This window comes from Glycine soja, chromosome 7 (assembly GCF_004193775.1).
Source record: "Glycine soja cultivar W05 chromosome 7, ASM419377v2, whole genome shotgun sequence".
Classification (NCBI taxonomy): domain Eukaryota; kingdom Viridiplantae; phylum Streptophyta; class Magnoliopsida; order Fabales; family Fabaceae; genus Glycine; species Glycine soja.
Genome location: NC_041008.1, coordinates 13,196,478 through 13,208,824, shown reverse-complemented (window position 1 = coordinate 13,208,824; position 12,347 = coordinate 13,196,478). Strand labels below are relative to the sequence as shown.

Below are 12,347 nucleotides of genomic sequence, written 5' to 3'. Positions count from 1 at the left end.
CAATTCTCATTGGAGAACAATGGCAAAAAGCACTTAATTATGATACCACACCTAAGTTTTGTCCTCTATTGCTTTTCAGCCAAACTCATACAAAACAATGGTTCAAAATGGTCAAGGCAAAGGCTATTAGCTGAATCCATTTTCTAAATGCAAAATCAGATAAGATGGGAAAAATGTTCAACTCATAATAATCTCAAATTCAAAACTGAAAACCATAATTGCAAATTCAAGAATTGCACAAGGTGAAAACCAATCCTTAGCTCACCCCAACTTTCACGAAAATCTAGTACTTGTGACCCAAAGAAGCGTATTTAGAAAGTATTAGTATTAGCATATTGGTGTCAGCCAAAGAACCCAAAACCAAACTCAGGTTCATCAGGTATCTAAACATGAACAGAAACACAAGGTAGTTCCACTTCGTAAGGAAGAGAACAGACAAAAGATCAAAGAGAAAACTCACCGAAAATGGGTCCGATGCAGTGACGCAAAGGTGTAGTGGCATGACGGTGGCCATCAAGATGAAGAGTAGGGTCGAGATCGAGAGAATGAAGAAGATGAGCATGAAGACCGAAGAGAAGTGACTAAGGCTTTTTACGGTTATACAAAATGATGTCGTTTTGTAGCATTTTTTATGCAAAAATGGGTTTTAAAAACTAGTTCAGGTCATCGGATTTACACAAAACTAGGCAGATCATCCCGAACCAGATGCATGACCAGTCCAATAATCAAACCGACCCGTTATGCTACCAGATCTTGATTGGACCAGTCTAATCAATCGAGTTGGACCGAATTTTTAACCTATGCAAAAAATGACATTGAAAAAAATCATTAAGAAAAATCTTAAACTTAATAATATTTTTAAAACCTTAACTTTTTACCATATCAAATAATATTATATGATTTGTGAAATCAATCTAATTTGGGTGGGGTATTCATAATACATGTCTACAAAACATTTTTTTTAAGTTATCTCTATTAAAATTAAATGAATATATAAGTCGGCGAATGTCAGATTTGATACTTTGAAAAACAAAATAAAAATACCTATCCGTCCAATGCTTAGTCAATGCTTCATCTTTTTCTTTTCAAAGTTCAAAATCAGAAACTGAGCAAGCTGGCTGGCTAGCCTTTGGTCAACCAATCAATGAAAAAAGACAACTTTCAGAGAACTTTCTTTATTACTTCCATCTTCTTCTTTGATATCCGTGAGAGAGAGAGAAAGAAGCAAAAGAAAATTAACATATGTGAAGTTGCAGAAATTCAAGCTTCTCGAACGTTTACTGTAGCCTAGACATGCTTCTCTGTGTTCTTACCTGTGAAGATTCCAATTCAGTTTTTTTACCTTCAATTTTTCCGCCATTTTGCTCTTTGTTCAGTTGTTGTTTTTCCTTCTGAGGCTTATTTGTGTGGCTTAGCAGATTCTGGCTCATTTTGCATGTGCTATTTACCTTCAAAGTTGTATGTTGAGTGAATTCTTTTCTGGGTTTTCTCTGTTGCTTCATCTTTTTGTTCTTTTGGGTTGCTTAAATTTTGAAACTTTTTGCACTTTCGATTTCCATATGCATCTGGGGCATCACTATTCACTACATATTTATGTTTTTCTTCTTTCTAGATGGTAATGGTATCGTGGGGATTTATTCTTGACAGGCATTGTTTTTGTTGAATTGATAGCAGGATGATCAGAGACTGTGCATAAGAATTATAGCTAATTGTTTATGCAATGAAATGCTTTTACTATTCACTAAATTGTTGTGTTTTTCTTCTTTCTAGGTGGTAAGGATATTATGGGTTTTATTCTTGACAGACATTTTTTTTTTGTGATTTGTTGAATTGATAACAGGTTGATCAGAGACTGTGCACAAGAATCATAGCTGATTGTTTATGCAATGAAGTGCTTTTACTATTTCAGAGACAAATCTAGGAGCAGTAAGCAAAGGTCAGCACCTGAACTGAAAGAGCAAGAGAAACTCGAGTTTTCAGGGCCTGAAAGGGTCACCAAGTCTTCATGCTCATCTACATCTCCTCGCGGTATACCAGAACTGTATGAGGAGAAGGGTCACAATTTGAGGGACTTCTCCTTCACAGAGCTCAAGCGTGCAACGAGTGATTTCAGCAGGCTTCTTAAGATAGGAGAAGGTGGATTTGGAAGTGTGTTTAAAGGTACAATCAAGCCTGCTGATGGGAATGGGAATTCTGTTTTAGTTGCCATCAAAAGGCTTAACAAGAATGCATTGCAGGTATGAGACTCAACAAATTCCTTGAGAAGTAATTTGTCAGAGAATGACATGTAAACTTTTTACGTTTAAAATTCAGAGAGCATTTAGAGTCCCTTGGTCCCCATTTCCAGATGAGTAAATATAAAAAGCATAAATTCAGTTTAGATAAATTGGTCAAGGTAGAATTTCTTAGTTGTTACCTCTATTTTCTTGATAGTGTTTATTCACATGATGTGGTCCATCATTCCATTTAGTTTAGTTTAGTTTAGATATGAAAGTTGATCTAAAGATACCTGTACTGTACAATGAAAAAAAAGTAAATTTCCAAACTCCTTAAGATTGCATCATTCTATTTTTTAAGTCTTGTGCCTATAAGATCAGGTCATATCAAACGTAGATAATAACAAAAAACAAAGAAGGATTTAATTCTGTGCAAATACTTCTACACCTTTGGTGAACCATGTGTGTGGACTGTGGAACCAGTCCAAACTACAACAACAAAAGCCTTATACCAGTAGATGATAGGTGGAACCAGTCTAAAAAATTTACTTCAAGTGGAAAACCTTAGTTTCTACAGTGATTGTGGAATTTTCTTGTTTACTGTTGGTGTGAAGTTACACTCATAGAAATAGTGGATCACAATAGAAAATAAAGTTTGGTAGCTTATAGCCTTTTTGTATGTTGGCCATTTCTACAAACTGACAATCACTATTCATGCACATCTTAGTCTACTGTCAAGAATGAGGAAACAAGATTGTTTGTTATTTATGAACAAAATCTCATTGTTAAAAAATTAGGCTTTTGAACTATTGTTGATATTAAAGTTTTCATGTGTCAGCTTTAAAGGTGTGTCCTCTGTCCCAAGATCTGTGCAAAGCAATGAGCCAATGCCAGATATCACCTTTGGTGGTTAGCATTTAGCTGTTAAATCCTTGATGCAAGAGCAGCCACTCCTTAATGTATTGCATATCATTTTTTATCAGTATTCTTAGCCTTGGCTCTTTGATCAGCATTTTGCATACAGGGGTGATTTTTCCCCCCCTTCAGATAGCTTTTAAGATCAACATTAATGATAGGCTAAAATATAAGAATGGTCCCTTATCTTATTTTATGGTTCTAAATTGCTCCCCTAATTTTTGGAAGTTCTAAACTGGTCCCATTATTTAATTCATGATAAATTAGTCCTTTCAAAAAAATTATCGTTTTCAATTTTAGGACACAGTTTTGAAGCTTTTTTTGATTGATTCAAGATGTTAAACTTGTCCCATTAGATTAACCTACATGAAAACTATAAGAATTAACTAATGTTCGAAACAGAAAAGGCCACATACGTAGTGAAAATCACATGAAAAGCAAGTCTCATATCAATAAGAAAAGAATATGATATTAGATTTTTCAGTTTTCCGGTTGCCAATGGGACTCAGTTTTCATGCACTTTTCACCTTGTTTATGTGCATATTTTTGTTTGAACATAAATTGGTTTCCGCAGTTTTCATGTAGATGAATCTAATGGAACAAATTTGACATCTTAAATCAATCGAAAAAAGGTTCAAAATCATGCCCAAAAATTTTAAAAAACAATAAGTTTTTCGGAAGGACTAACTTGTTATGAATTAAATAAGGGGACCATTTTAAAACTAAAAAGTTAAGGGATCATTTTTATATTTTAGCCTTAATGATATAAATGTCTGTTTTACCATATATACCAATCTACTGAAAGCTGTGGAAAGGATGACCAACCTTTTTATATCCAGCCCTGGCTCTAAACTAATATTCCTCGTCCTTAACAGATCAGAAATTTTTCCTTACCCAATAGAGAGTTATATCATCCTCTTCAATAGATAGAGCTATGGATATTGGCTAGTCGGAGACAATTCTTATTTGCTCTGTTATTCAGTTATCTTAAAAAGGATTGATAGTACCTCGTTACTGTAGTCTATGTTAAATTATTAAGTTCAGAATGAAATTTATACATGCCTATGCATTATGATTGATTCTTTCATCTTTGGACCTTAGGTTCAACAGTTAGATAGTGAGTTTAGAAATAATCTCCTATTTAGGGGGAAAATATCTTATTTAGGAGCTGTATATTTTCTGTTAATAAGTAGGATTTGATTTGTATATTTTCTGACTTATTCTGACTTATCTCCTAGATTTCTAATGTGTGTGTATAAAAAAATTGGTCTGCTGAGGATTTCTCCAGGCAATTCAGACAAAGAGAACCTTGCTTTCAAGTATGAATAAAGTACTTTCCTTATAGCCATATTTTTTGCTGGAAAATTTATCTGTTTGAATTGAATGTTTCACATGTAAAGGCATATTTTACATCAACAGACAATACAGTAATGTAACTCCATAGATGGGTTTCTTCATGTCTGGTATAATTTTTTAGATGTAATTTGATATTACTTGATAAAGAAACCATATATTGTTCTTACCAAAAAATATGAAGGAATTGTGATGTATTAATGGATCAATCTTTTACTATCTTGAAAAATTAACTATATTATTACATTATATTTGTTAGTAATCATTGGCTTAGAGGAGCTAAAATGTTCTTTATTTTCTTTTTACATTGAATTTCCTTTGACTATTTTCCCTTATTTCATGTAGGGTCATAAGCAATGGTTAACTGAAGTTCAGTTTCTTGGTGTTGTGCAACACCCAAATCTAGTCAAGCTTATTGGATACTGTGCTTTGGATGATGAAAGAGGGATCCAGAGACTACTTGTATATGAATACATGCCGAATAAAAGCTTAGAGTTTCACCTTTTCAATAAAGCATATGATCCTCTTCCCTGGAAAACAAGACTTGAAATAGCAACTGGAGCAGCTCAAGGGTTAACTTATCTGCATGAAGAATTAGAAATTCAGGTTCCAGTTAAAGCAATATTATCATATACTATTCCTGCTTCTCTCACTATGTGGAATTATATATATATATAATCATGTGCCTTCACTTATCATTTAAGCTCTTAGGAATTAGGAGAAATGGTTTTATAGTGCCCTCTATGACCACATGGTCTAGAGTATGATCCTTATTGCCACATTTTTCTGATTGAATTATGATTTCAGTATGAGGCAGGGAGGCACATTTGTTGTCCATGTTTCAAGCCCAATCCTATTTCACATGACAAGATTGAGACGTGTTAGAAATTAAAACCATTAATGTGTGTTCAATATTCATTGAACTTCTTAAGCTTTTAAGTGAGTTGCGCCTTAATGAGAGGAACATTAAACAAATAAGTTACATCTTCTAAGTTTTTACAAATTAGTAATACAATTACAGAAAGTAGACAGTTAAGTTCCTTAACTAATAACCCTGAGATTTGTAGGAAACTCAGAATATGTGCTTCTTTTCCTTATTAAATACGATGCATTTCAAGATAATTTCTTTTGCGGAAGTGATGACTACTATCTGTCAACTGTGTCACTGACAAAATCTTTCCTCCTTCCCCTTTGTCTCGTGATAATTCAGTCAATGACCTGTGTTTTGGCTATTCAGGTTCTGTTGTCAGAATAGCTCTTTCTATTCTAATAAACAACATTTTATTCTGTGGTCTTTGTTTTTGTTTTAGATTTACTGTTTTGAAAAGCGGAGTTAGAAATGAATCTACGAGTTTAGCATATCTGTTGCAGGATGAGGACCACAAATTTTAATACCCTCTTTTATTAGCTTAGATAATCCACCCTTTTTAAAAAGTTCAATATTGCAATTGCACACATAACAAATTAGTTTAATCTGTTGGTGAAACCTCTGACCTAGGGTTCTCTTCCTGCTTTGCACAGTTTGGTTTTGGTTACCGTATTCCTTTAAAATCTAGGCTCTGGCAACAATCATAAGATCTTGTTTAACTTACTTTATATGAACAACTCTGGAACTTGTATGCTTTAGATGAAGTCCAAGTGTATTAAACATAGGAATTGGAATGTTCTTAGAGCTTAATGCCATAATAAAGGTGCAAACTTATGTTGAATATACGTTAAATTTCAAAGCTCTTAAGAATTTAATGTTTTCTTGGAATATATGTAAACTATCTGTATTAACTGGAAATTAGATTACACTTTCTGGAAAGGGGCAAGCAGCTATTGTTAATTTGTCCACTTGATTTTGTCAATGTATTTGTGGTAAAATATATACCACAATATGAATACATAAATTTAGATCATTAATTAACAGTGGCAATTTGGTTGAGTAATAACGTACTCTTGGATTTCATATTATTCGTTACAACTTTGCTTATCTATGAATAGCTTTTCTTTGTGTTAGATAGCTTTTAATTTGTATTTACATTTTCTAAACTTTTCTTCCTCTGCTTTTAACAATTAGAATGCTAATGCTCTAGGTGATATATCGAGATTTCAAAGCTTCAAATGTATTACTGGATGAAAACTTTAATCCAAAGCTTTCCGATTTTGGACTTGCCAGGGAGGGACCAGCAGCTGGTGATACTCATGTTTCAACAGCGGTAAGTGCCATGCCTTATTCAGTAGCATTTTCCTATTGCATTGGTTGATCTCATAGGATTTTAATACTGGAGACTATCATGTTGGATTTTTCTGTGGATATAATTTCCTTACAAACTTTATTGTTACAACTGTTGTTGGTGATAGAGCTTCCATGTTTACTGCATAAATATTCTTCTGCATATATTCTAAACTTAATTTTACTATTTGTGACCAAATATACAACAAAAGCTTTTCCCAGTAGGTGAAGTTGATTACATGGATCACATAGCATCATTGAGCTCGATTAAAGACTAAATTCTCAAGGATATTATTCACCATAAGATGCCTCCTAATAATTTTATCTAATGTCCTTGGTTTTTCTCTCCCCCTTTCCACATGTCTAAGAAGCATTCAATCTACTATCTAAATTGGTGTTTCTAGTGACCTTTCACGTGTCCAAAACCATCTTAACCAGTTTTATGCCTTTTTTTCTCAATCGGTGTCACCAACATCTTATCATATACAACCACTTCTTATCCTTCACTTTCTTATGTAGCAAAACATATGACTTGCCAAATACAAGCCAAAAAACATAACTTCAAAGTTTAAATACATGATCATCAAGGTTATACTGGGTTAATTTAAAGTTGTAAACCTTTTTTTTTAATGTTAGGTTATGGGGACATATGGTTATGCTGCTCCAGATTACATTGAGACAGGCCATCTCACTGCCAAGAGTGATGTGTGGAGTTTTGGTGTGGTGCTATATGAAATACTTACCGGCAGGCGTTCAATGGAAAAAAACAGGCCCAAAACGGAGAAGAAATTACTGGAGTGGGTGAAGCAATACCCTCCTGATAGCAAAAGGTTTGGCATGATAATGGATCCACGACTTCAAGGAGAATATTCCATTAAAGGAGCACGAAAAATTGCTAAACTCGCACAGCATTGCCTGCGTAAGAGTGCGAAAGATCGGCCATCAATGAGTCAGGTGGTAGAGAGATTGAAGCAGATAATCCAAGATTCTGATGAAGAGCAGCACCCTGCAGATGATAAAAGTATTGAGGTATCTGAAAATGATCCAGTTGAAGCTGAAGAGGAGGCAAATCAATCAGGCTCTACAGAGTTATGGAAAAAGAGGATGGAACATCTTGCAAAACTTGGTGAAAGTGTGGAGAGTGCTAGTAAAAGAAGATTTATGACCCTTCAGAGAGCCAATGTGTCTTCATAGTTTCATCCCTAGCAAAATTTCGTTCTGGCTTCAGTGTAACTAACTGGGAACAGGGTCCATCCTAGGAGAAATTGTTATATGGGTCTATGTGGTCTCGGCCAATCTTTACCTGATATGCTATTAACTCTTTTTCATAAATTGAAGAATGTGGCTATATGTCACCTATATATTCATCGGGATCGCATAGCTCTAGATCATGTAATAATTTCTCTCATTCTCAGCCAATGATGATTGACAAAGCAGGCAAAGTTCTCTATGGTTGATGTATAGAATGGGGAACACTAACTGCAATACATTGCTAATGATCTTTTGAGTGGCCATATATTTTGTTTGATTTGAATGAGAGAAAAATATTTTAGTGGCCTTTTCATTGTTAATATAGAAACTAGAAAGTGATTCTATGGTATATAGCTTGTAAATTCTCTTTCTTTTTCTTTTCAAAAGTATTTGATCCATCATAACTTGTTCTCTGTATATCATCATTCAGTTTTATTTTGTCAATAGATTTCACAACTACATGCACGGACGCGGTTTATTTGTTATTGTAATGTTGAGAGTAAGTTCGATTAATCCATCCAGTGGTATATAACTAAATTTTACATGATAGGTTTTAAAAAATTCACCCAGTAATGAGCTGATAAATTTTTCTTTTCTTTTCTGAGAGATGGGGGCTAAAGCTCAAAGCAAAATGTGCAAAGAATATCTACTTGTTTTGAAGACTATCTAATAGTGTTTTTTTTTTTTTATAAAAAATAATGATATTAATAAAAGAAAAAAAAGTTAAAACATACCCTTAAGTATTGATAGTTTGTGTGTTTTCCATTTGAGATCCGCCATCAAGCATCAAAAACAAATTTTGCTTGTGACTTTAGAATTCGAGTTTAATTTTGATATTGTATTAATATAAAGATTTTTGCAATGTCAATAATTAAAAATTAATTTCAATAAAAATTTTAAAATAACTGTTATAAAAATTAATATTTTTTCATACATGTTAAATTAATATTTTTTCATACATGTTAATATCTGATTTAATAGCAATACCGATAAAAAAAATGATCGAATATTTTTTTTCATATATTTTGGTTGCATTCCAATTAAATTATTCAAATTTATATAACAATAATTGAACGTGGAACCAAAACTGACTACAATTTAATCGATTAAACACATATAATCTGATTTTGAAACCATGATGTATTTTCATCAAGGGTCAGCTTCGTGATAAATCGACAACTTCCTCCTAAAAACTATTATTCATTTGTGTAAAATTGAAATATTTCGCCTTGTAGGATTTTTTGGGCACTGATCATCTCTCTATATCATATGAATAGATGACAAGTTAAAATGAATTTATTGTTTCGTACTTTTACGTGACTTATGTCATAGTTAAGCATTCATCGTTAAGAAGCTTACACGCTATACCTCATTGACTATAATATTTATTAGGTAAGCTTCTTCATCAACTTGAATTAATAATTGACACCTATAAAAACATTTTATAAAATTAAATGACCTGCCACTTTTTCTTTTTGTTCCCTACTGCTAAATTTACACGCATTAAAAAAATTGGGTCAAGGTCAACCATCCTAAAAAAAAAATGGGGTCAACCAAATCAACTCCACCTCTTTTCAACTACGTTCCCCCTCAGCCTCCAAGAATCATTGACTCATTTTATGAGTTAGTTGGCCGGATCCAATTTTAATGTGTTATCAATTATCATGTCCTAATCTAGGTAGGGGATCATTTTCATATGTATATTCACACTTTTGGATAGGTTTAATTTTAGGTTTAAATATATTTTTTTTATTTTTGATATATATTTGACTTTTGCGTTTGATTTCTGATAAATTTTTTCCTTTGAATCTATTTTTTTATATTTGAAAAGTTTTATTTTAGATCTCTATTGTCAGTTAAGTGACGACTTATCTGTTGAATATTTGATAATGCGATTTATGATGATTCAAAATTCGTCAGTATTTATTTCAAAATCAAATTTAAATTTTCTGGCGGTTAAAAACCACAAGTATTTGTTTCAACTCAATTACCTCTATATACACCCCCAATTCCACAAACCTTAACATTTTACTCACTTCATTTGCAAATCAACTCTCTCCCATTTCATTCCCTTCTCTCACACACTTTTCCTCTCTCTCCATCCCCTGTTTCGTCATCGCTACTCGCCAGAGCATCCTGTTGCGAGCTTCCACCATCGAATCCACCTCCATCATCGCTATTGACAACTCTAACAGTGTCGACTCCATCACCTTCATCATCTGTGCCTGCAACTAGATCGGCCTCCTCTAGATCATCACCAGGGTCTTCAAGGTCCTTGATCTCACCATCGACAACGCCACCATCGAATTTGAGGGAGACTTCTTCGTCGAGACGTTCTTCATCACCGACTCCCATGGCAACAAAATTGAGGACTCCGATAGCCTCCACCTAACCCTCTCCCTCCTACTCCCCCTCACTCCATCTCCAGCACACCTTTGGCCACCACACCCTTCTCCAGCAGCACAACCTCAACCTTGAACACCACAAGCTCCACAGCAACACCCTCCTCCTGGGCCCCACGGCCCATCTCAGCCCCCGCAAGGACCACCACCTGGACCCACTCAAAGCCCTCAAGTTCTTTTGCTTCTCTTAATTATTGTTATTTATTTTTTAAGAAGGCGAGCCCTGGTGCAGCGGTAAAGTTGTGCCTTGGTGACTTGTTGGTCATGGGTTCGAATCCGGAAACAGCCTCTTTGCATATGCAAGGATAAGGCTGCGTACAACATCCCTCCCCCATACCTTCGCATAGCGAAGAGCCTCTGGGCAATGGGGTACGAAGTTTTTTATTTTTTAAGAAGGGGATGATGGGGGAGGCGCAGGAGGTGTTTGATGAAATGGTTAAGAGGAGTTTGTTTATTTTGTTTACTCTAATTGATTTTGGCGGTTAAAAACCTCCAAAAATTTTAAATTTGATTTAGAAACAAATACTGGCATTTTTTAGCTACCACAAATCGCCCAATCAAATATTTAACGGACACGTCATCACTTAAAATTGACAGCAGAGATCTAAAATAAAACTTTTCAAATATCAGGAAGCAGATTCGAAGGAAAAATTTCTCAGGAATCAAAAACATATTTAAGCCTAATTTTTAATATAATTTTAGATGAATTTATCAAAGACATGTAAAAAATATTACCTCTGATTTTTCATACATTTTTAAAAAAAATTATAAGAAATATAGACCTAAATCCCACAATTTTTTCTAGATCATGTTTGAGAAGATTTTACAAGTATAAATTCTGATGGACAATTACTTAATGCACCACATTTTTGGGTGGTGCACCCCCAAATTTGTAAAGTTTCCATCTTATCCTCCTTACCTTGCTCATTCTCTTCTTTTCACCATAGACAACACCATCAGTGAACATAGCATGTCCTATGAGAGCATCAATGTTGGACTTGTTATAATATAAACATTAATATGACTCATAATAAGAATTTGATGTAGTTATTATAAGTTTTATTTTTCAATTATTGAATTTTAATGGAGGAGCCAAATTAAAGGGACAATTACATTTTGAGTTTTATGAAGGAGTTTCTTGCCTTGCCCATATAAAGTTTGTGATGTTCCATTGATTCATATACCTTTAGAAGGCTAAGGCTAGAAGATTCTTTCCTATTCTTTTTCTCTATTTTGTGAGTTGAATTATGAGTTTTCAAAATTTGCTTGTAGTAAGAGTGACTTCAAATGGAGGTATGCTTCCACATTATACTCTTTATATTTTATTTTTAAAAGTATATTTATTCTTATTATGTATCAAGGACCAATGACAAAGTAATGAATATATATTTTTGTATTCATCATAAGAGGTCTAACAATTGGTATTAAAGCCTTCTATTAAGCCTTGTTATTCAACAATGTTATTTATATATTTTAAATAAAGCACACACAAATCTTGGACTTCGTCTGCTTAAGCAAGATCTTGGGTTCGAACCTTGTAGATAGAAAAAATATGGTTAAGAGGCGAGACCCTACTAAAGGTAGTTAGTCAAGTTTTCCTAGTGAAGATTAGTCATTAGTAAAGTTGGCGGATATGACATCAATATCATGGTGACAAAAAAATGACATTATGAAATGATCGCGACACGATTATTATGTTATAATAATGATGATATGTCTTATACTGAATCAATTATATGAAAATAATATCCTTTTGGTCTTATACATATGTGGATTGACTATTTTACATTGTTGTCTAATTCATTCTTTTTTAATTAATTCAATTTTCTTTATTTATATTTATTCTAGTAGCATTACTATATTAATTTCAATTGAAGTTTTATTAATAATGTGACATTAAATGTTTTAAATGGAACTTGAATCAACTGATTTTAATTGATATTATGTTTTAATTATTTGTTATAATTGTTGTTGATTATTATGTTTGCTATG

General features: G+C 33.4%; 1 protein-coding gene across 3 annotated transcripts; it reads left to right on the top strand.

Moving 5' to 3' along the window:
- Window positions 1-1,062: 1,062 nt before the first annotated feature.
- LOC114418793 (probable serine/threonine-protein kinase PBL19) lies at window positions 1,063-8,354 on the top strand. Of its 3 annotated transcripts, none has more exons than XM_028384309.1 (5): window positions 1,063-1,332; window positions 1,841-2,237; window positions 4,830-5,090; window positions 6,563-6,685; window positions 7,339-8,354. In XM_028384309.1, exons 2-5 carry the CDS (start codon window positions 1,887-1,889, stop codon window positions 7,894-7,896), a joined length of 1,293 nt encoding a protein of 430 aa, XP_028240110.1. In that variant the 5' UTR covers window positions 1,063-1,332; window positions 1,841-1,886; the 3' UTR covers window positions 7,897-8,354. The 3 variants fall into 3 exon arrangements, with proteins under 3 accessions (XP_028240110.1, XP_028240107.1, XP_028240109.1); XM_028384306.1 differs by having other exon boundaries at window positions 1,063-1,458; XM_028384308.1 differs by having other exon boundaries at window positions 1,064-1,315.
- The last annotated feature ends 3,993 nt before the right edge of the window (window positions 8,355-12,347 follow it).

Coding starts and splice junctions, on each gene's coding strand:
- LOC114418793 (XM_028384309.1), top strand. CDS start 1,887: ATGAAGTGCTTTTACTATTTCAGAGACAAATCTAGGAGCAGTAAGCAA. Junction 2,238..4,829: donor TTAACAAGAATGCATTGCAG/GTATGAGACTCA, acceptor TATTTCATGTAG/GGTCATAAGCAATGGTTAAC. Junction 6,686..7,338: donor ATACTCATGTTTCAACAGCG/GTAAGTGCCATG, acceptor TTTTAATGTTAG/GTTATGGGGACATATGGTTA.